Source organism: Salmo salar, unplaced genomic scaffold (assembly GCF_965601325.2).
Source record: "Salmo salar unplaced genomic scaffold, fSalSal1 ptg000357l, whole genome shotgun sequence".
In the NCBI taxonomy this organism is placed as follows: domain Eukaryota; kingdom Metazoa; phylum Chordata; class Actinopteri; order Salmoniformes; family Salmonidae; genus Salmo; species Salmo salar.
The window spans coordinates 1,022,661-1,048,294 of record NW_027675358.1 but is presented as its reverse complement, the minus strand read 5'-3'; the positions used below and the strand labels follow the sequence as shown (position 1 = coordinate 1,048,294).

The window sequence follows — 25,634 nt, the reverse complement described above, 5'->3', positions numbered from 1 at the left end:
TTCAACAAAACATGCTAACCTCTCACCATTACCAATAACAGAGGATACAACAAAACATACTAACCTCTCACCATTACCAATAACAGAGGCTACAATCTAAAACACAACCAAATGTACAACTGTAAGCTTCACTGTCCAAACACATTTGGTGTGGACTATGTGTGTCCTGGTAAACACATGTGGATCTGGTGAACAGTTATCACTTGTTGACCAACTACAGGAATACTGACCTCAGAGTCTCCAGTTTACAGTGGGGATTCCCCAGTCCAGCAGAGAGCAGCTTCACTCCTGAATCCTTCAGGTCATTGTTACTCAGGTCCAGCTCTCTCAGGTGTGAGGGGTTTGAACTGAGAACTGAGACCAGAGAAGCACAGCCTTCCTCTGTGACTCCACAGCCTGACAGCCTGCAACGAGATCATCATGACTTCACAAACACACTGTTAATTTAACACCAGTAGTGTAGAAGGACAACGGTAGATGCATTTGGTTTATTCTCTCAAACAACATATAGATTCATCTTCCGTCTCCTAGAATTGTATGGTCATATTGTAATACTAGATTGAATATCTGATTCAATATGTTATTCAATTTAATATTATATACATATTATAATACACATTTTTCTCTAAACATAATATTTCTTTCTTCCTGATGATTACTTCTTATATGTCATTTTATTTACTCACAGAGCAGCTCTGGAGGCTTTGACCACTGGCAGCAGCCTCAGAAGACCTTCCTCTGATCTGGAGTATTTCTTCAGGTCAAACACATCCAGCTCCTTTTCTGAAGTCAGCAACACAAAGACCAGAGCTGACCACTGTGCAGGTGACAGGTTGGGTTTTGAGAGACTTCCTGATTTCAGGTAGCTTTGGATTTCCTCCACTAGAGAATGGTCATTCAGTTCATTCAGACAGTGGAACAGATTGATGCTCCTCTCTGGAGAGGTATTCTCCCTGATCTTCTCCTTGATGTACTTGACTGTTTCTTCATGGCTCTGTGAGCTGATTCTTGTCTTTGTCAGTAGACCTCGTAAGTGCTTCTGATTGGACTCCAGTGAGAGGCCCAGAAGGAAGCGGAGGAAAAGGTCCAGGTTTCCTGTCTCACTTTGTAAGGCTTTATCCACAGCACTCTTGTAGACAGTAACTTCAGGCTCGTCTCTGTACAGCAAAGAAAATATACTGGACTTTGTTTGCTGTTTGTCCATTAGATTCTCATTGTTGTTGATGAATGAGAGGAACACATACACAGCAGCCAGAAACTCCTGAATGCTCAGATGCACGAAGCAGTACACCTTCATCTGGTGCAGCACACATTCCTCTTTAAAGATCTGTGTGCACAATCCTGAGTACACTGAGGCTTCATTGACATCAATGCCAGCCTCTTTCAGGTCTTCTTCATAGAAAATCAGATTGCCATTCACAAGCTGTTGAAAAGCCAGTTTTCCCAGTGACAGAATGCTCTCGTTACTCAAGTGTGGATCTGTCTCTTCTTTCCCAAGATACTTTTCATTCTTCTGTTTGGTATGAAACACCACAAGGTGTGTGTACATCTCAGTCAGAGTCTTGGGCATCTCTTCTCTCTTATGTTTCAGCATGTGTTCGAGGACTGTTGCAGAAATCCAACAGAAGACTGGAATGTGGCACATGATGTGGAGGCTCCTTGATGTCTTTATGTGTGAGATGATTCTGCTGGCCAGGTCCTCATCAATGAATCTCTTTCTGAAGTACTCCTCCTTCTGTGGGTCATTGAACCCTCGTACCTCTGTCACCTGGTCAACACACCCTGAAGGGATCTTATTGGCTGCTGCAGGTCGGGTAGTTATCCAGAGGAGAGCAGAGGGAAGCAGATTTCCCTTGATGAGATTTGTCAGCAGAACATCCACTGAGGTTGACTCTGTGACGTCCCAACAGATCTTGTTCTTCTGGAAGTCTAGGGGCAGTCGGCACTCATCCAGACCATCAAAGATGAACAGAACTTTGTACTTGTTGTAATTGGAGATTCTTGATTGTTTGGTTTCCATTGAGAAGTGATTGACAAGTTCAATGAAAGTGTGTTTGTCCCCTTTCATCAAATTCAGCTCCCGGAAAGGGAATGAAAACACAAATTGAACATCCTGATTTGCTTTTCCTTCAGCCCAGTCCAGAATGAACTTCTGCACAGAGACTGTTTTTCCAATGCCAGCGACTCCCTTTGTCAGCACAGTTCTGATGAGTTTGTCTTGTCCAGTTAAGGGTTTGAAGATGTCGTTACATTTGATTGCAGTCTCTGGTCTTGCTTGTTTCCTGGTTGTTGTCTCAATCTGTCTCAGCTCATGTTCATTATTGACCTCTCCTGTTCCACCCTCTGTGATGTAGAGCTCTGTGTAGATCTTATTGAGAAGTGTTGGGTTTCCTTGTTTAGCGATCCCCTCAAATACATATTGAAACTTCTTCTTTAGATTAGATTTGAGTTCACGTTGGCAAATCACAGCAAGTTCATCTGAATGAAGAAATAACAAGGATGATATTAATATTACATTTGTTTTAATGCCTACAGTATTGTAGGACTGTTATAAAGTTAAATTATAATCATTTATTCTCTTAACTGACTGTATAAATGTGTAAATGTTTTCATAATGCATTACAGACTGGTGTGACTGATTACATTATTTTTGGTATTATTGATGGTATTATTAATGTTGTCTCTCTCTCTCTCTGCTGCTACGTGATGAGGTCACTAGGTGTTGTGTTAAGGCTGCTACAATATCATTGAGTTACACAGCTACTTTAGCTGTACTTTAGCTACAGCTTTTAAATGTTATAAAACAGCATTCAACATGAGGCAGACAGGTCTTACATTTCTCCAGTGTGTCAGCAAGCTCCTTCTGGTTCATTTTCCTCAGGATGTGCAGTGTGATCTTCAGAGCCCCCTCTCTGGCACTGCTCTCCTGCTTCTCATCTTCAGCATCCACCACTTCCTTATCCTGCTTCTGACTCTCAAAGCCTTCTGGGAGTTCTGGACTAAGAATCGTCTTGAACATCTTCAGCTCGTTCTTCACAAATGTCATCATTTTCTCTTCAAGCAACTGAAATAAATCAAGTAAATAAGTTAAGCAAGAGAAGAAAGGCTTTCTCATTAACACATTAATGAATGATTGACAGATCAACTTTACTTGAGGTCAACAAAAACAAATGTTCATAACAGGACCACATACACTGAATATGGAGGCCAGGTCTGTTTGATGACTCTGGGAAGACTGACCACTGAGAATCTCTGACTCTGATCTCTCCTGTTGGTTTCTGTGCACAAAACATGAGATTACATCTCCTCATCCAGGGAGTACACACACACACACACATCACACACACACACACGCACACACACACACACACACACACACACACACACACACACACACACACACACACACCACACACACACACACACACACACACACACACACACACACACACACACACAAAGGGAGGGAACGTTGTGTTTGTTTAATATTGTTTTAGGACTATGAAAATGAACTAAAGAATTAGCCTATGGATTATGAAAACAACCAAAAGAAATGTGAAAATGGGAGAGGAGAAATGACTAGAGACAGTGTTGTTTAACTCACTGACCATGACCCATGAGTTCTTCTTACCTTTGTTCAGTAGAAAAGTCTCCCTCTCTAAACTTTATAGGTTGATCCATAGACTTGTCACTCTTCATGGACACACAGCTGGGTACAGGGGAGGCTGGTCTCTCCTGCTTGATTAGTCTTCAACACAACAGAGACAAACATTACATCTCTCATCTACTCTGAGCTCAGATGGGGAAACATAAGAAGAGTTTCATTACAAAACGCAACATTTCACTTTACAGAAATGTTCGTAAATTAGTCTTTATTGTTTAAAGAAATTAGTAAAGAGATTGGTGTGTTTTTTCACTATCTAATCATTACATGGGGTAGTTCAACGACAGACATGTATTTGTTTAAAATCTATCACTTGATGGTTTCATTTCAGAGACAAATAATGTTTTTTGCTAAATGCAATATATCTGCCTCACTCTCAGAGAAATCAGTACTACTGCTAGGTTTAATACAGTAATAATATATATCTGCCTCACTCTCAGAGAAAATCAGTAGTACTGCTAGGTTTAACACAGTAATAATATATATCTGCCTCACTCTCAGAGAAATCAGTAGTACTGCTAGGTTTAACACAGTAATAATATATATCTGCCTCTCAGAGAAATCAGTAGTACTGCTAGGTTTTACACAGTAATAATATATATCTGCCTCTCAGAGAAATCAGTAGTACTGCTAGGTTTTACACAGTAATAATATATATCTGCCTCACTCTCAGAGAAATCAGTAGTACTGCTAGGTTTAATACAGTAATAATATATATCTGTCTCACTGTCAGAGAAATCAGTAGTACTGCTAGGTTTAATACAGTAATAATATATATCTGCCTCTCAGAGAAATCAGTAGTACTGCTAGGTTTAACACAGTAATAATATATATCTGCCTCTCAGAGAAATCAGTAGTACTGCTAGGTTTAACACAGTAATAATATATATCTGCCTCACTCTCAGAGAAATCAGTAGTACTGCTAGGTTTAATACAGTAATAATATATATCTGCCTCACTCTCAGAGAAATCATACAGTCAAATATAACAAATTACTACATTTTTAATAAAGATATGTACAAATGATACATTTGTGACATCAATATATATATATATTTTTTTAAATATTCAAGAAATGTATATGTGATCTGTTTGTAAATTTTTTACATTTAACACTTTTTTTAGCAGATGTTCTTATCCAGGGCCTGGTTTCCCAAAAGCATCTGAAGGCTAAATTAATTGTTAGAACCTTCATAGGAACATCGTTAAATCTCAGAGCTTGAAAGAGAGCGACCCGTCTCTACCTATTTTACTGGTTTGTGACTCACTGACTCCACCCCCAGCCAGAGGGGAATAAAGTAGCCCAGGAGTTAACACACTCAGGTCAGGGAGAGTTGGAGAGGCAGGTTTATAGTTCCCCCCTAGACACTCAGGAGTTAACACACTCAGGTCAGGGAGAGTTGGAGAGGCAGGTTTATGGTTCCCCCTAGACACTCAGGAGTTAACACACTCAGGTCAGGGAGAGATGGAGAGGCAGGTTTATGGTTCCCCCTAGACACTCAGGAGTTAAAACACTCAGGTCAGGGAGAGATGGAGAGGCAGGTTTATGGTTCCCCCCTAGACTCTCAGGAGTTAACACACTCAGGTCAGGGAGAGTTGGAGAGGCAGGTTTATGGTTCCCCCTAGACACTCAGGAGTTAACACACTCAGGTCAGGGAGAGTTGGAGAGGCAGGTTTATGGTTCCCCCCTAGACTCTCAGGAGTTAACACACTCAGGTCAGGGAGAGATGGAGAGGCAGGTTTATGGTTCGCCCTCTAGACTCTCAGGAGTTAACACACTCAGGTCAGGGAGAGATGGAGAGGCAGGTTTATGGTTCCCCCCCCCCTAGACTCTCAGGAGTTAACACACTCAGGTCAGGGAGAGATGGAGAGGCAGGTTTATGGTTCCCCCCTAGACTCTCAGGAGTTAACACACTCAGGTCAGGGAGAGTTGGAGAGGCAGGTTTGTGGTTCCCCCCTAGACTCTCAGGAGTAAAAACACTCAGGTCAGGGAGAGTTGGAGAGGCAGGTTTATGGTTCCCCCCCTAGACTCTCAGGAGTTAACACACTCAGGTCAGGGAGAGTTGGAGAGGCAGGTTTATGGTTCCCCCCCCCCTAGACTCTCAGGAGTTAAAACACTCAGGTCAGGGAGAGTTGGAGAGGTAGGTTTATGGTTCCCCCCCCCCCCCCCCCCCCCCCTAGACTCTCAGGAGTTAAAACACTCAGGTCAGGGAGAGATGGAGAGGCAGGTTTATGGTTCCCCCCTAGACACTCAGGAGTTAAAACACTCAGGTCAGGGAGAGTTGGAGAGGCAGGTTTATGGTTCCCCCTTGACGATCAGGCTCTGGTTGTGGGGGATGTTCAGCTTGGGGTTGTGAGGAGCTGATAACAGTAACCCGCATGGATTTCGTAAAAGAGCTGTTTCCCGAAACCATCAATAACATTACACTTGGAAAATGCTTGTGATCTACCTCCTGTCTTAGACCACTAGAACAGCTGAGTGATCTACCTCCTGTCTCAGACCACTAGAACAGCTGAGTGATCTACCTCCTGCCTCAGACCACTAGAACAGCTGAGTAATCTACCTCCTGTCTCAGACCACTAGAATAGCTGAGTAATCTACCTCCTGTCTCAGACCACTAGAACAGCTGAGTAATCTACCTCCTCCCTCAGACCACTAGAACAGCTGAGTAATCTACCTCCTGTCTCAGACCACTAGAACAGCTGAGTAATCTACCTCCTGTCTCAGACCACTAGAACAGCTGAGTAATCTACCTCCTGCCCAGACCACTAGAACAGCTGAGTAATCTACCTCCTGTCTCAGACCACTAGAACAGCTGAGTAATCTACCTCCTGCCTCAGACCACTAGAACAGCTGAGTAATCTACCTCCTCCCTCAGACCACTAGAACAGCTGAGTAATCTACCTCCTGTATCAGACCACTAGAACAGCTGAGTGATCTACCTCCTCCCTCAGACCACTAGAACAGCGGAGTAATCTACCTCCTGTCTCAGACCACTAGAACAGCTGAGTAATCTACCTCCTGTCTCAGACCACTAGAACAGCTGAGTAATCTACCTCCTGTCTCAGACCACTAGAACAGCTGAGTAATCTACCTCCTGTCTCAGACCACTAGAACAGCTGAGTAATCTACCTCCTCCCTCAGACCACTAGAACAGCTGAGTAATCTACCTCCTGTCTCTGACCACTATAACAGCTGAGTAATCTACCTCCTGTCTCAGTCCACTAGAACAGCTGAGTAATCTACCTCCTGTCTCAGACCACTAGAACAGCTGAGTAATCTACCTCCTGTCTCAGACCACTAGAACAGCTGAGTAATCTACCTCCTGTCTCAGACCACTAGAACAGCTGAGTAATCTAACTCCTGTCTCAGACTACTAGAACAGCGGAGTAATCTACCTCCTGTCTCAGACCACTAGAACAGCTGAGTAATCTACCTCCTGTCTCAGACCACTAGAACAGCTGAGTAATCTACCTCCTGTCTCAGACCACTAGAACTGCTGAGTAATCTACCTCCTGTCTCAGACCACTAGAACAGCTGAGTAATCTACCTCCTCCCTCAGACCACTAGAACAGCTGAGTAATCTACCTCCTGTCTCAGACCACTATAACAGCTGAGTAATCTACCTCCTGTCTCAGTCCACTAGAACAGCTGAGTAATCTACCTCCTGTCTCAGACCACTAGAACAGCTGAGTAATCTACCTCCTGTCTCAGACCACTAGAACAGCTGAGTAATCTACCTCCTGTCTCAGACCACTAGAACAGCTGAGTAATCTACCTCCTGTCTCAGACCACTAGAACAGCTGAGTAATCTACCTCCTGTCTCAGACCACTATAACAGCTGAGTAATCTACCTCCTGTCTCAGACCACTAGAACAGCTGAGTAATCTACCTCCTGTCTCAGACCACTAGAACAGCTGAGTATTCTACCTCCTGTCTCAGACCACTAGAACAGCTGAGTAATCTACCTCCTGTCTCAGACCACTAGAACAGCTGAGTAACCTACCTCCTGTCTCAGTCCACTAGAACAGCTGAGTAATCTACATACTCCCTCAGACCACTAGAACAGCTGAGTAATCTACCTCCTGCCTCAGACCACTAGAACAGCTGAGTAATCTACCTCCTCCCTCAGACCACTAGAACAGCTGAGTAATCTACCTCCTGTATCAGACCACTAGAACAGCTGAGTAATCTACCTCCTGTCTCAGACCACTAGAACAGCTGAGTAATCTACCTCCTCCCTCAGACCACTAGAACAGCTGAGTAATCTACCTCCTGTCTCAGACCACTAGAACAGCTGAGTAATCTACCTCCTGTCTCAGACCACTAGAACAGCTGAGTAATCTACCTCCTCCCTCAGACCACTAGAACAGCTGAGTAATCTACCTCCTGCCTCAGACCACTAGAACAGCTGAGTAATCTACCTCCTGTCTCAGACCACTAGAACAGCTGAGTAATCTACCTCCTGTCTCAGACCACTAGAACAGCTGAGTAATCTACCTCCTGCCTCAGACCACTAGAACAGCTGAGTAATCTACCTCCTGTCTCAGACCACTAGAACAGCTGAGTAATCTACCTCCTGTCTCAGACCACTAGAACAGCTGAGTAATCTACCTCCTGTATCAGACCACTAGAACAGCTGAGTAATCTACCTCCTGTCTCAGACCACTAGAACAGCGGAGTAATCTACCTCCTGTCTCAGACCACTAGAACAGCTGAGTAATCTACCTCCTGTCTCAGACCACTAGAACAGCTGAGTAATCTACCTCCTGTCTCAGACCACTAGAACTGCTGAGTAATCTACCTCCTGTCTCAGACCACTAGAACAGCTGAGTAATCTACCTCCTCCCTCAGACCACTAGAACAGCTGAGTAATCTACCTCCTGTCTCAGACCACTATAACAGCTGAGTAATCTACCTCCTGTCTCAGTCCACTAGAACAGCTGAGTAATCTACCTCCTGTCTCAGACCACTAGAACAGCTGAGTAATCTACCTCCTGTCTCAGACCACTAGAACAGCTGAGTAATCTACCTCCTGTCTCAGACCACTAGAACAGCTGAGTAATCTACCTCCTGTCTCAGACCACTAGAACAGCTGAGTAATCTACCTCCTGTCTCAGACCACTATAACAGCTGAGTAATCTACCTCCTGTCTCAGACCACTAGAACAGCTGAGTAATCTACCTCCTGTCTCAGACCACTAGAACAGCTGAGTATTCTACCTCCTGTCTCAGACCACTAGAACAGCTGAGTAATCTACCTCCTGTCTCAGACCACTAGAACAGCTGAGTAACCTACCTCCTGTCTCAGTCCACTAGAACAGCTGAGTAATCTACATACTCCCTCAGACCACTAGAACAGCTGAGTAATCTACCTCCTGCCTCAGACCACTAGAACAGCTGAGTAATCTACCTCCTCCCTCAGACCACTAGAACAGCTGAGTAATCTACCTCCTGTATCAGACCACTAGAACAGCTGAGTAATCTACCTCCTGTCTCAGACCACTAGAACAGCTGAGTAATCTACCTCCTCCCTCAGACCACTAGAACAGCTGAGTAATCTACCTCCTGTCTCAGACCACTAGAACAGCTGAGTAATCTACCTCCTGTCTCAGACCACTAGAACAGCTGAGTAATCTACCTCCTCCCTCAGACCACTAGAACAGCTGAGTAATCTACCTCCTGCCTCAGACCACTAGAACAGCTGAGTAATCTACCTCCTGTCTCAGACCACTAGAACAGCTGAGTAATCTACCTCCTGTCTCAGACCACTAGAACAGCTGAGTAATCTACCTCCTGCCTCAGACCACTAGAACAGCTGAGTAATCTACCTCCTGTCTCAGACCACTAGAACAGCTGAGTAATCTACCTCCTGTCTCAGACCACTAGAACAGCTGAGTAATCTACCTCCTGTATCAGACCACTAGAACAGCTGAGTAATCTTACTCCTGTCTCAGACCACTAGAACAGCTGAGTGATCTACCTCCTGTCTCAGACCACTAGAACAGCTGAGTAATCTACCTCCTCCCTCAGACCACTAGAACAGCTGAGTAATCTACCTCCTGTCTCAGACCACTAGAACAGCTGAGTAATCTACCTCCTGTCTCAGACCACTAGAACAGCTGAGTAATCTACCTCCTCCCTCAGACCACTAGAACAGCTGAGTAATCTACCTCCTGTCTCAGACCACTACAACAGCGGATTAATCTACCTCCTGTCTCAGACCACTAGAACAGCTGAGTAATCTACCTCCTGTCTCAGACCACTAGAACAGCTGAGTAATGTACCTCCTGTCTCAGACCACTAGAACTGCTGAGTAATCTACCTCCTGTCTCAGACCACTAGAACAGCTGAGTAATCTACCTCCTCCCTCAGACCACTAGAACAGCTGAGTAATCTACCTCCTGTCTCAGACCACTATAACAGCTGAGTAATCTACCTCCTGTCTCAGTCCACTAGAACAGCTGAGTAATCTACCTCCTGTCTCAGACCACTAGAACAGCTGAGTAATCTACCTCCTGTCTCAGACCACTAGAACAGCTGAGTAATCTACCTCCTGTCTCAGACCACTAGAACAGCTGAGTAATCTACCTCCTGTCTCAGACCACTAGAACAGCTGAGTAATCTACCTCCTGTCTCAGACCACTAGAACAGCTGAGTAATCTACCTCCTGTCTCAGTCCACTAGAACAGCTGAGTAATCTACCTCCTGTCTCAGACCACTAGAACAGCTGAGTAATCTACCTCCTGTCTCAGACCACTAGAACAGCTGAGTAACCTACCTCCTGTCTCAGTCCACTAGAACAGCTGAGTAATCTACCTCCTCCCTCAGACCACTAGAACAGCTGAGTAATCTACCTCCTGCCTCAGACCACTAGAACAGCTGAGTAATCTACCTCCTCCCTCAGACCACTAGAACAGCTGAGTAATCTACCTCCTGTATCAGACCACTAGAACAGCTGAGTAATCTACCTCCTGTCTCAGACCACTAGAACAGCTGAGTAATCTACCTCCTCCCTCAGACCACTAGAACAGCTGAGTAATCTACCTCCTGTCTCAGACCACTAGAACAGCTGAGTAATCTACCTCCTGTCTCAGACCACTAGAACAGCTGAGTAATCTACCTCCTGTCTCAGACCACTAGAACAGCTGAGTAATCTACCTCCTGTATCAGACCACTAGAACAGCTGAGTAATCTACCTCCTGTCTCAGACCACTAGAACAGCTGAGTGATCTACCTCCTGTCTCAGACCACTAGAACAGCTGAGTAATCTACCTCCTGTCTCAGACCACTAGAACAGCTGAGTAATCTACCTCCTGTCTCAGACCACTAGAACAGCTGAGTAATCTACCTCCTCCCTCAGACCACTAGAACAGCTGAGTGCGTCATTAGATGCTTTTTTTGCCCTTCCACTTGACTTTATACACAGAAGATCTCTGCTAAACATAGAATCATATAGTTTATCCATCTCTCTGTGTCAGCAGATGATTTCAGAACAAAGTTGACTACAAATACGAAGTTGCCAATGTCTTTGCATTTGATAAAAACAAGCGACGCATAAAATTATTCTTCAAATGAAAACCGAGATGACTACATTAAAATATGAACAGTAGTCTTTAGGCCTATTTCAATCATATTGTTCAATATATTGAGTAATATTTTGATACTTGTAGGCTACTGTCTGAAATATGTCTCAATATATTTCATGATGTGTATCCAAACATGAACACAATGATGTGCCAAATCTGTGATTTAGTGCGTTTTTATTGGGTAAGCATTAGACTAAGCCTCCCCAATACTTGCAGCCATAGGTGCTAATAGAAGCTGATCCTGGGTCAGTATTGTGACATAACTATAATGTTAAGGAAATATCTGAATGGAGAAAACTGATCCGAGAGCAGCGCTCCCTTTCTTTCCATCCTATCAGTATTGATACATGCTCCACCAGACGTGATACCTTGTAGTGCTGCTGATCCAGATTCTACTGGTCTGACTGAGGATATGAACTCTGACCTGTCCACCAGACGTGATACCTTGTAGTGCTGCTGATCCAGTTTCTACTGGTCTGCCTGAGGATATGAACTCTGACCTGTCCACCAGACGTGATACCTTGTAGTGCTGCTGATCCAGTTTCTACTGGTCTGCCTGAGGATATGAACTCTGACCTGTCCACCAGACGTGATACCTTGTAGTGCTGCTGATCCAGTTTCTACTGGTCTGCCTGAGGATATGAACTCTGACCTGTCCACCAGACGTGATACCTTGTAGTGCTGCTGATCCAGTTCCTGCTAGTCTGCCTGAGGATATGAACTCTGACCTGTTCACCAGACGTGATACCTTGTAGTGCTGCTGATCCAGTTTCTGCTGGTCTGACTGCGGGTATGGAGCTCTGCCCTGTTCACCAGACGTGATACCTTGTAGTGCTGCTGATCCAGTTTCTACTGGTCTGCCTGAGGATATGAACTCTGACCTGTCCACCAGACGTGATACCTTGTAGTGCTGCTGATCCAGTTCCTGCTAGTCTGCCTGAGGATATGAACTCTGACCTGTTCACCAGACGTGATACCTTGTAGTGCTGCTGATCCAGTTTCTGCTGGTCTGACTGCGGGTATGGAGCTCTGCCCTGTTCACCAGACATGATACGTTGACCTTATACCTTGTAAATAAAAAAAAGGAAATAGTAACACAAAATAACAATAATTACGCTATAAGGAGTACCAGTACTGAGTCAATGTGCAGGGGTACCAGGTAGTTGAGGCAATAATGAGGCTATAAGGAGTACCAGTACTGAGTCAATGTGCAGGGGTACCAGGTAGTTGAGGTAATAATGAGACTATAAGGAGTACCAGTACTGAGTCAATGTGCAGGGGTACCAGGTAGTTGAGGTAATAATGAGGCTATAAGGAGTACCAGTACTGAGTCAATGTGCAGGGGTACCAGGTAGTTGAGGTAATAATGAGACTATAAGGAGTACCAGTACTGAGTCAATGTGCAGGGGTACCAGGTAGTTGAGGTAATAATGAGACTATAAGGAGTACCAGTACTGAGTCAATGTGCAGGGGTACCAGGTAGTTGAGGTAATAATGAGACTATAAGGAGTACCAGTACTGAGTCAATGTGCAGGGGTACCAGGTAGTTGAGGTAATAATGAGGCTATAAGGATTACCAGTACTGAGTCAATGTGCAGGGGTACCAGGTAGTTGAGGTAATAATGAGACTATAAAGAGTACCAGTACTGAGTCAATGTGCAGGGGTACCAGGTAGTTGAGGTAATAATGAGGCTATAAGGATTACCAGTACTGAGTCAATGTGCAGGGGTACCAGGTAGTTGAGGTAATAATGAGGCTATAAGGAGTACCAGTACTGAGTCAATGTGCAGGGGTACCAGGTAGTTGAGGTAATAATGAGGCTATAAGGAGTACCAGTACTGAGTCAATGTGCAGGGGTACCAGGTAGTTGAGGTAATAATGAGACTATAAGGAGTACCAGTACTGAGTCAATGTGCAGGGGTACCAGGTAGTTGAGGTAATAATGAGACTATAAGGAGTACCAGTACTGAGTCAATGTCCAGGGGTACCAGGTAGTTGAGCTAATAATGAGACTATAAGGAGTACCAGTACTGAGTCAATGTGCAGGGGTACCAGGTAGTTGAGGTAATAATGAGACTATAAGGAGTACCAGTACTGAGTCAATGTGCAGGGGTACCAGGTAGTTGAGGTAATAATGAGGCTATAAGGATTACCAGTACTGAGTCAATGTGCAGGGGTACCAGGTAGTTGAGGTAATAATGAGACTATAAGGAGTACCAGTACTGAGTCAATGTGCAGGGGTGCCAGGTAGTTGAGGTAATAATGAGACTATAAGGAGTACCAGTACTGATTCAATGTGCAGGGGTACCAGGTAGTTGAGGTAATAATGAGGCTATAAGGAGTACCAGTACTGAGTCAATGTGCAGGGGTACCAGGTAGTTGAGGTAATAATGAGGCTATAAGGATTACCAGTACTGAGTCAATGTGCAGGGGTACCAGGTAGTTGAGGTAATAATGAGGCTATAAGGAGTACCAGTACTGAGTCAATGTGCAGGGGTACCAGGTAGTTGAGGTAATAATGAGGCTATAAGGAGTACCAGTACTGAGTCAATGTGCAGGGGTACCAGGTAGTTGAGGTAATAATGAGACTATAAGGAGTACCAGTACTGAGTCAATGTGCAGGGGTACCAGGTAGTTGAGGTAATAATGAGACTATAAGGAGTACCAGTACTGAGTCAATGTGCAGGGGTACCAGGTAGTTGAGCTAATAATGAGACTATAAGGAGTACCAGTACTGAGTCAATGTGCAGGGGTACCAGGTAGTTGAGGTAATAATGAGACTATAAGGAGTACCAGTACTGAGTCAATGTGCAGGGGTACCAGGTAGTTGAGGTAATAATGAGACTATAAGGAGTACCAGTACTGAGTCAATGTGCAGGGGTACCAGGTAGTTGAGGTAATAATGAGACTATAAGGAGTACCAGTACTGAGTCAATGTGCAGGGGTACCAGGTAGTTGAGGTAATAATGAGACTATAAGGAGTACCAGTACTGAGTCAATGTGCAGGGGTACCAGGTAGTTGAGGTAATAATGAGACTATAAGGAGTACCAGTACAGAGTCAATGTGCAGGGGTACCAGGTAGTTGAGGTAATAATGAGACTATAAGGACTACCAGTACTGAGTCAATATGCAGGGGTACCAGGTAGTTGAGGTAATAATGAGACTATAAGGAGTACCAGTACTGAGTCAATGTGCAGGGGTACCAGGTAGTTGAGATAATAATGAGACTATAAGGAGTACCAGTACTGAGTCAATGTGCAGGGGTACCAGGTAGTTGAGGTAATAATGAGACTATAAGGAGTACCAGTACTGAGTCAATGTGCAGGGGTACCAGGTAGTTGAGGTAATAATGAGGCTATAAGGAGTACCAGTACTGAGTCAATGTGCAGGGGTACCAGGTAGTTGAGGTAATTGAGGTAATATGTACAGGTAGGTAAGGATAAAAGTGACTAGGCAATCAGGATAGAGATTATATCTCCTCATCCAGGGAGAGCACACACACACACACACACACACACACACACACACACACACACACACACACACACACACACACACACACACACACACACACACACACACACACACACACACACACACACACACACACACACAGGGAGGGAACGTTGTGTTTGTTTAATATTGTTTTAGGACTATGAAAATGGACTAAAGGATTAGCCTATGGATTATGAAAACAACAACAATAAATGGGAAAATGGGAGAGGAGAAATGACTAGAGACAGTGTTGTTTAACTCACTGACCATGACCCATGAGTTCTTCTTACCTTTGTTCAGTAGAAAAGTCTCCCTCTCTAAACAGTATAGGTAGACCCATAGACTTGTCACTCTTCATGGACACACAGCTGGGTACAGGGGAGGCTGGTGTCTCCTGCTTGATTGGACTTCAACACAACAGAGACAAACATTACATCTCTCATCTACTCTGATCTCAGATGGGAAACATAAGAAGAGTTTCATTACAAAACGCTATATATCACTTTCAGAAACATTCATATGTTAACTTTTATTGTTTAAAGAAATTATAAATGAGATAGGTGTTTTTTAACTCCCTAATCATGGCATGCAATTTTTCAATGACCGACATGTACATGTTTATAATGTATCATTTGATGTTTTCATTTCAGAGTCAAATGTTTTTATTTTCAAAATGCTTTACGTATATCTGCCTCACTCTCAGAGAAATCAGTAGTACTGCTAGGTTTTACACAGTAATAATATATATCTGCCTCACTCTCAGAGAAATCAGTAGTACTGCTAGGTTTAACACAGTAATAATATATTTCTGCCTCTCAGAGAAATCAGTAGTACTGCTAGGTTTAATACAGTAATAATATATATCTGCCTCTCAGAGAAATCAGTAGTACTGCTAGGTTTAACACAGTAATAATATATATCTGTCTCACTCTCAGAGAAATCAGTAGTACTGCTAGGTTTAACACAGTAATAATATATATCTGCCTCTCAGAGAAATCAGTAGTACTGCTAGGTTTAACACAGTAATAATATATATCTCCCTCACTCTCAGAGAAATCAGTAGTACTGCTAGGTTTAACACAGTAATAATATATATCTGCCTCACTCTCAGAGAAATCAGTAGTACTGCTAGGTTTAACACAGTAATAATATATATCTGCCTCATTCTCAGAGAAATCAGTAGTACTGCTAGGTTTAACACAGTAATAATATATATCTGCCTCTCAGAGAAATCAGTAGAACTGCTAGGTTTAACACAGTAAGAGTATATTTCTGTCTCACTCTCAGAGATCAGGCTATACGGAGTACCAGTACTGAGTCAATGTGCAGGGGTACCAGGTAGTTGAGGTAATAATGAGACTATAAGGAGTACCAGTACTGAGTCAATGTGCAGGGGTACCAGGTAGTTGAGGTAATAATGAGACTATAAGGAGTACCAGTACTGAGTCAATGTGCAGGGGTACCAGGTAGTTGAGGTAATAATGAGACTATAAGGAGTACCAGTACTGAGTCAATGTGCAGGGGTACCAGGTAGTTGGGGTAATAATGAGACTATAAGGAGTACCAGTACTGAGTCAATGTGCAGGGGTACCAGGTAGTTGAGGTAATAATGAGACTATAAGGAGTACCAGTACTGAGTCAATGTGCAGGGGTACCAGGTAGTTGAGGTAATAATGAGGCTATAAGGAGCACCAGTACTGAGTCAATGTGCAGGGGTACCAGGTAGTTGAGGTAATAATGAGACTATACGGAGTACCAGTACTGAGTCAATGTGCAGGGGTACCAGGTAGTTGAGGTAATAATGAGACTATAAGGAGTACCAGTACTGAGTCAATGTGCAGGGGTACCAGGTAGTTGAGGTAATAATGAGACTATAAGGAGTACCAGTACTGAGTCAATGTGCAGGGGTACCAGGTAGTTGAGGAAAGTTGAGGTAATATGTACATGTAGGTAGGGGTAAAAGTGACTAGGCTATCAGGATAGAGATTATATCTCTTCATCCAGGGAGTGCACACACACACACACACACACACACACACACACACACACACACACACACACACACACACACACACACACACACACACACACACACACACACACACACACACACACACACACACACACACACACACACACACACACAAACAGGGAGGGAATGTTGTGTTTGTTTAATATTGTTTTAGGAATATATAAATGGATAAAAGGATTAGCCTATGGATTATGAAAACAACCAAAAGAAATGTGAAAATGGGAGAGGAGAAATGACTAGAGACAGTGTTGTTTAACTCACTGACCATGACCCATGAGTTCTTCTTACCTTTGTTCAGTAGAAAAGTCTCCCTCTCTAAACAGTATAGGAGGACCCATAGACCAGTCACTCTTCATGGACACACAGCTGGGTACAGGGGAGGCTGGTCTCTCCTGCTTGATTGGACTTCAACACAACAGAGACAAACATTACATCTCTCATCTACTCATTTTCAGAAATGTTCATAAATTAGATTTTATTGTTTAAGTGTGTTTTTTCACTATCTAATCATGGCATCGGATTGTTCAACGACAGACATGTATTTGTTAAAAATCTATCACTTGATGGTTTCATTTCAGAGAGACAATGTTTTTTTGCAAAATGTTATATATCTGCCTTTCTCTCAAATGAACGGCTCGGTCTTATGTAGCAAAATTTGAAATTGTGTTTTTCACATTTGATAATAGTAGAGCCTCAGAGCTAGAACATGGTATATCACTACAGTTGAGGAACAGTGGAAAAGTGTTTCTGCTTTGGAAGATGATATACTTGTAACCTCACTTTTGAGAAAATGGCCTTTTAATGTTTTGATACCTGCTGGAGAGCTCTTTTTGGTCTACATTATTTTGCATGTACATGTTTTTGCATTTTGCATCTACATGTTATTTTGGCAGATAATGTCACCCATCTAAATAAATAGTTTTATATATATAATTAACTAAATGTGTGATGTTTATGGTTAACTTGTTATGGATAGGGGGCAGTATTTTCACGGCCGGATAAAAAACGTACCCGATTTAATCTGATTATTACTCCTGCCCAGAAACTAGAATATGCATATAATTATTAGCTTTGGATAGAAAACACTCCAACGTTTCTAAAACTGTTTGAATGGTTCTGTGAGTATAACAGAACTCATTTGGCAGGCCAAAACCTGAGAAGATTCTGTACAGGAAGTACCCTGTCTGACCATTTCTTGGCCTTCTTGATCATCTCTATCCAAAACAGGGGATCTCTGGCATAACGTGACATTTTCTAACGCTCCCATGGGCTCTCAGAAGGCGCCAGAACTTTGAATGATGACTTTGCAGGCCATGGCTGAAAAACAGTAGCGCATTTGGATAGTGGTCGATCTGAGAACAATGAGACTGGGGGCGCATGCACGAGGAGACTCCATGTTTTTATTTTTTCATCTTTGAACTAGGCTCATAATCTGAGGTAGCAACTACGTCAGATCTACAAATCAATGAGCTAGACCTATCCATTTGGTTTGCAACTCTGTGAACCTACGCAACTCTGTGAACCTGCGATGCAACGATTTCAATGCATATCCAATTACCCAGCAGCCATTTAGAAACAACAAGTCATCAAAAAAAGTGTTATTTCTTAATTAAAAAATGTATTCTGGATGTTTAAAATCGGCCACATCTGAAAAAGAGGACAGGGACATGCGTTTTGTTTAGGTGGTATACCTTTTTCTGAAAACAAATATGGTTAACCATGACCAGAAAATGGTTAACGTTTAGGACTGTGGGCCACCACAATATGTACCCAAGCGAACAGGGATAGCACTCACAAAGTAGCCAGAACCCTGTTAATAATAATAAGTTACCTGATAATAATAATAATAATAATAATAATAATTGAGGTCAGCCTACAAGGTTAATAGTAATTTACCCGAGGTCGGCGTTCACGGTTATTGCCGACAGGTCTCATTGATAACAATAGAGAAGCTGCCATTTTAACGCAGAACAATGAGCTGGGAATATAACGTTCAGAAGGTGAGTTGGCGTCACGGTGCTCAATTGAACTAGTAGGAGCTGGCAGGGTGAAAAATGACCTAAAATAAGGTCTGTTTTTTAGCGATTACTTCATAACATAACGTAATATTATGAAACTGAGCTCCATGGAGGATGCAATGAACTAGTTTTCATCAGAAAAAAAACATTGTTAAAAATGTCATGTGTCCAGCCTACTTGAGGCGCCCGAAAATAATATTCAAAAGTTCGGTCCTTGGACATAGAGGGGTTAAACACTAAAGTTACAGTCCATCTAGTGAAGAGAGGAGAATCGGACAGAGGTAACTTCTGCCGAAGTCGGTCCCTCTCCTTGTTCGGGCGGTGTTCGGCGGTCGACACTACCGACCTTCTAGCCATCACTGATCCATTTTTCATTTTCCATTGGTTTTGTCTTGTCTTCCTACACACCTGGTTCCAATCCCATCAATGACATGTTGTGTATTTAACCCTCTGTTTCCCCTCATGTCCTTGTCGGAGATTGTTTGTTGTATGTAGGTGTTTATTGTTATTCTGGTGTGGGACAGGTTTCGCACCCTCTATTTGTTATTTTGTATACTTTGGTTTTCTGAGGTTTTGATGTTTATTAAACAGCTCCATTTTTACCAAGTTCATTCTCCTGCGCCTGACTTCCCTGCCACCAGCACGCAACGCATTACAGCATCCATCAATGAGAAAGGGAGAAGCCCTCCACGGGATTTAACAGGTGGAAGAAACAACCGGGGAGCTCCATCGGTCCACAAGAAATGCAGGCAGCCGGTGATGATGTAGTGTTAGCTAGGATAACTAAGATGCTGCTGGTAGAGTAGCTAGCTAGCTTACCTAGCTGTAGCGACTAGCTAGGATAACTAGGATGCTGCTGGTAGAGTAGCTAGCTAGCTTACCTAGCTGTAGCGACTAGCTAGGATAACTAGGATGCTGCTGGTAGAGTAGCTAGCTAGCTTACCTAGCTGTACCGACTAGCTAGGATAACTAGGATGCTGCTGGTAGAGTAGCTAGCTAGCTTACCTAGCTGTACCGACTAGCTAGGATAACTAGGATGCTGCTGGTAGAGTAGCTAGCTAGCTTACCTAGCTGTACCGACTAGCTAGGATAACTAGGATGCTGCTGGTAGAGTAGCTAGCTAGCTTACCTAGCTGTACCGACTAGCTAGGATAACTAGGATGCTGCTGGTAGAGTAGCTAGCTCTGGCGACACTCATACTGTCCCTGACCGTAAAGCAGAAAGCAAATTGAACAATAAACTTTGACATCTCAACACTGTAGCGAACTCCATCGTTGGTATCCAAGATCACCTCAGCCTCTCTGCGCGTAACCGGGACAATATGCTTGGCACCGCACCGGACGTGGACGCGGGCAGTTTTGTACAGGGACGGGGACAGTTCCAGAACGCGGACATGAGCAGTGCCACACAATCAACTAAACCCAGTCTTTGCAGTGGGTTACATTAGTAATATTCATTTTTTATTATTATTATGAAAAACTAAATTATTCATTTTTTAAAACAATATTTTGAGATTGGTTTTAGAGGTGCTGACAATGAAGACAATTTACTCTTATAGGTATATGGGGGGGACAAAGTGGTATTGCAATGTTTTGTAATGTATTGTATTGTATTGTGTTGTAATATATTGTATTGTATTGTGTTGTAATATATTGTAATGTATTGTATTGTATTGTGTTGTAATATAATGTAATGTATTGTATTGTATTCTATTGTATTGTATAGTATTGTATAGTAATGTATAGTATTGTATAGTAATGTATAGTAATGTATAGTATTGTATTGTATTGTAATATATTGTAATGTATTGTATTGTATAGTATTGTATAGTATTGTATAGTATTGTATAGTAATGTATAGTAATGTATAGTATTGTATAGTATTGTATCGTATTGTATAGTATTGTGTAGTAATGTATAGTATTGTATAGTAATGTATAGTATTGCATAGTATTGTATAACATTGTATAGTATTGTGTAGTAATGTATAGTATTGTATAGTAATGTATAGTAGTGTATAGTATTGTATAGTATTGTATAGTAATGTGTAGTATTGTGTAGTAATGTATAGTATTGTATAGTATTGTGTAGTGATGTATAGTATTGTATAGTGATGTATAGTAACGTATAGTATTGTATAGTATTGTATAGTCTTGTATAGTAATGTGTAGTATTGTGTAGTAATGTATAGTATTGTATAGTAATGTATTGTATAGTAATGTATAGTATTGTATAGTATTGTATAGCAATGTATAGAATCGTATAGTATTGTATAGTATTGTATAGTAATGTGTAGTATTGTGTAGTAATGAATAGTATTGCATAGTATTGTGTAGCAATGTATAGTATTGTATAGTAATGTATAGTAGTGTATAGTAATGTGTAGTATTGTATAGTATTGTATAGTATTGTATAGTAATGTATAGTAATGTATAGTATTGTATAGTAATGTATAGTATTGTATAGTATTGTATAGTATTGTATAGTAATGTATAGTATTGTATCGTATAGTATTGTATAGTAGTGTATAGTATTGTATAGTATTGTATAGTAATGTATAGTATTGTATTGTATTGTAATATATTGTAATGTATTGTATTGTATTGTGTAGTACTGTATAGTAATGTATAGTATTGTATAGTATTGTATAGTATTGCATAGTATTGTATAGTAATGTATAGTATTGTATAGTAATGTATAGTAATGTATAGTATTGTATAGTAATGTATAGTATTGTATAGTAATGTATAGTAATGTATAGTATTGTATAGTAAAGTATAGTATTGTATAGTATTGTATAGTAATGTATAGTAATGTATAGTATTGTATAGTATTGTATAGTATTGTGTAGTAATGTATTGTATTGTATAGTAATGTATAGTACTGTATAGTATTGTATAGTATTGTGTAGTAATGTATAGTATTGTATAGTAATGTATAGTAATGTATAGTATTGTATAGTATTGTACAGTAATGTGTAGTATTGTGTAGTAATGTATAGTAGTGTATAGTATTGTGTAGTAATGTATAGTATTGTATAGTAATGTATTGTAATGTATACTATTGTATAGTATTGTATAGTAATGTATAGTAATGTGCAGTATTGTGTAGTAATGTATAGTATTGTATAGTAATGTATTGTATAGTAATGTATAGTATTGTATAGTGTTGTATAGTATTGTATAGTATTGTATAGTATTGTATAGTAATGTGTAGTATTGTGTAGTAATGTATAGTATTGTATAGTATTGTGTGGTAATGTATAGTATTGTATAGTAATGTATAGTAATGCATAGTAATGTGTAGTATTGTATAGTATTGTATAGTATTGTATAGTAATGTATAGTAATGTATAGTATTGTATAGTATTGTATAGTAATGTATAGTATTGTATAGTATTGTATAGTAATGTATAGTAATGTATAGTATTGTATAGTATTGTATAGTAATGTATAGTAATGTATGTATTGTATAGTATTGTATAGTAATGTATAGTATTGTATAGTATTGTATAGTAATGTATAGTATTGTATAGTAATGTATAGTAATGTAAAAAAGTCAGTTGTTGTCTGTCTTTATTGTATTATAATGTATTGTATTATAATGTATTGTATTATAATGTATTGTATTATAATGTATTTAATTATAATATATTGTATTATAATGTATTGTAAAGTGTTGTAATATATCATATTGTAAAAAAGTCAGCCAGAGTTGACGTGGGCCATCGTTCAAACAAAGAGAAGCCTCCCTGACCACCAGTGTGTTTGGATATAATGAAGATCAATTCAGCGAAGAAGAACCTCTAGAGTTCTGATCAAAGAGCCCTATAAAGGATTCTATATATATATTATATATACTGTATACTCAGACACTTCCTAACCTCCTATAAAGGATTCTATATATATTATATATACTGTATACTCAGACACTTCCTAACCTCCTATAAAGGATTCTATATATATTATATATACTGTATACTCAGACACTTCCTAACCTCCTATAAAGGGTTCTATATATATTATATATATACTGTATACCCAGACACTTCCTAACCTCCTATAAAGGGTTCTATATATATTATATATATACTGTATACTCAGACACTTCCTAACCTCCTATAAAGGGTTCTATATATACTGTATACTCAGACAGGCTAACCTCCTGTAAAGGGTTCTATATATATTATATATATACTGTATACTCAGACAGGCTAACCTCCTATAAAGGGTTCTATATATATATATTAAATATACTGTATACTCAGACAGGCTAACCTCCTATAAAGGGTTCTATATATATTCTATATATACTGTATACTCAGACACTTCCTAACCTCCTATAAAGGGTTCTATATATATTATATATATACTGTATACCCAGACACTTCCTAACCTCCTATAAAGGGTTCTATATATATTATATATATACTGTATACTCAGACACTTCCTAACCTCCTATAAAGGGTTCTATATATATTCTATATATACTGTATACTCAGACAGGCTAACCTCCTATAAAGGGTTCTATGTAGAACTTTAGTGGTTCCGTATATTAAGAAAGATAGAACCCTTTTTGGTTTAAACAGGAGTGAAGACTGGGTTGATATAACGGATATATTGTCCAAATTCAGCTTGTAACAACGATCAGAATTAGTAAGAACAATAAAGTTATGCCTGCCAACATATTAGGCAATAATTAAGAGTAGACTAAATGATTGTGTCATGCTAAAATTCTATAGATATGTGTGTGTGTATACTGGTAAAGATGTGTGTGTGTGTGTGTGTGTGTGTGTGTGTGTGTGTGTGTGTGTGTGTGTGTGTGTGTGTGTGTGTGTGTGTGTGTGTGTGCTGGTGAGACAACCACATATCACAGTGAAATATACAGGATACAAACATTTCATTCCAGCTATATAGCGTTTTGCAAAACAAAAATTAATACACAAAAATCTATGAATTAAAATCTTACAACAACAATATTTTACAGACACATGACGGTTCCCGTAAGCAATCATATCCCATGAAAAATAACAAATGTGAAAAAATGGTGGAAATAATGTTTTAGAAACAGTCCTTAAACAACATAGTCATCTTACCTCTTAGCTTTGTTGTCATGTTCCCCAGAGAGACTAATTTTAGAGGCAGGGCCCCCCTCCTCTCTCTCCCCAGAGAGACTAATTTTAGAGGCAGGGCCCCCCTCCTCTCTCTCCCCAGAGAGACTAATTTTAGAGGCAGGGCCCCCCTCCTCTCTCTCCCCAGAGAGACTCATTTTAGAGCACTGACCCCTGTAAACAGAGATCCAGCATGTTGGTTGTGGTTAACACAGTGACAACTAAACAGAGATCCAGCATGTTGGTTGTGGTTAACACAGTGACAACTAAACAGAGATCCAGCATGTTGGTTGTGGTCAACACAGTGACAACTAAACAGAGATCCAGCATGTTGGTTGTGATTAACACAGGGCCAACTAATTATTGAAGGTCAATTGTTCTCTTTTATTCATTATCTCTTAGAAATAAAACATTTACTAACAGACATAGAAAGACACATCCAAACAGTCAGGTGATTTAATATTTTTCACCCTTTCTCCATGTAGTGGAACTAATAATAATAAAACAATTTAACAACAATAATATTAATAATAATAATAATGTCTCACTTTCTCTTTTAATAATTTCTCTCATTCTAGTGTGTTGCTTTGTTTAACAGGTATGATATTATTATGCTGTTACTGAATTCAGTTCATAATAACAATGTTAAGAAAAGTATGTTCAGTGGTTTCAAACCAAATTACACAGGAAAGAGGAGCTCATTATAGTTTAGAAAACAAATTTTACGATATTTTGAAAGACGATTTACAACTTATACATAAAAATATACAAATTATAAAATAACCACAATAAACGAATATATGAACAATATGTTATTGAATTTGACTTGCCTACGCCCAGTTAGCGCCATTTTGTATGATTGAACTGTCACATAACTGTCCCAGGTGAAATGGACTTTTAGATCTGAGTGTTTTACTGTCAGTCACTATACTAAAATAACACCATACATTTAATTTCTCTACACACTTTACAATAATCCCTGGGAAGATTCTTACCTTGTAGCCTGAATTCACAACCAGAACATGTCAAGTCATTGAGATATTTTCCGTTGTTCTGAGAGAGCACCTTCCTGATAACAAGTGTCTCTGTATCTATGTTCTAGGTACAGTCGATCTTTGGATGCAATAATATCTGGTCAAAGTCTAGTGACACAACACCATAGTATATCATAAACATAACAGCAGTTGGCCAGTAAAGGCCATGACATACTATAAAACAGGGTTTGTCAACTAGATTTGGCTTCGGGTGTCACGGTTGTCATAGAGAGGAGCGGACCAAAGTGCAGCGTGATTATCGTTTCACATATTTTATTGAACTGTGAAACTATGCAATACATACACATAACCTAAAGAACAAAAAAACAACAAACCGTGATGCAGAGGTGAAACATACACTACTCAAAAACAATCTCCCACAAACCCAGGTGGGAAAAACACCTACTTAAGTATGATCTCCAATTAGAGACAACGATGACCAGCTGCCTCTAATTGGAGATCATCCCAAACAAAACCCAACATAGAAATACAAAACTAGAAAACAACATAGAAAAACTAAACTAGAAAACCCCCCTGTCACGCCCTGACCTACTCTCCCATAGAAAATAACAGCTTTCTCTGGTCAGGACGTGACATCGGGAGAATGTTTTTCTGAGTTAAAGTGGGCGGGCCAGAACATAATTAGCGTATAATATTAGCACAATTAATAGGCCTACACTACAAATTTAACA

The 25,634-nt window shown here is 40.6% G+C and overlaps 2 protein-coding genes across 3 annotated transcripts in view; one reads left to right on the top strand and one right to left on the bottom strand.

The window, feature by feature from the left end:
- Positions 1 to 25,634, top strand: part of LOC145875797 (uncharacterized) — a 91,379-nt gene that overhangs the window by 55,200 nt on the left and 10,545 nt on the right. The window lies entirely within an intron of this gene.
- On the bottom strand, positions 265 to 25,019 carry LOC145875795 (NLR family CARD domain-containing protein 3-like). Of its 2 annotated transcripts, XM_082971608.1 has the most exons (9): positions 24,904 to 25,019; positions 23,894 to 24,082; positions 17,070 to 17,186; positions 15,040 to 15,156; positions 12,231 to 12,320; positions 3,632 to 3,748; positions 3,194 to 3,278; positions 2,836 to 3,064; positions 265 to 2,478 (listed from the first exon to the last, which is right to left on the bottom strand). In XM_082971608.1, the coding sequence occupies exons 2-9, from the start codon at positions 24,064 to 24,066 to the stop codon at positions 683 to 685; spliced, it is 2,724 nt and encodes a 907-aa protein (XP_082827734.1). In that variant the 5' UTR covers positions 24,067 to 24,082; positions 24,904 to 25,019; the 3' UTR covers positions 265 to 682. The 2 variants fall into 2 exon arrangements, with proteins under 2 accessions (XP_082827734.1, XP_082827735.1); XM_082971609.1 differs by lacking the exon at positions 15,040 to 15,156 and having other exon boundaries at positions 266 to 2,478.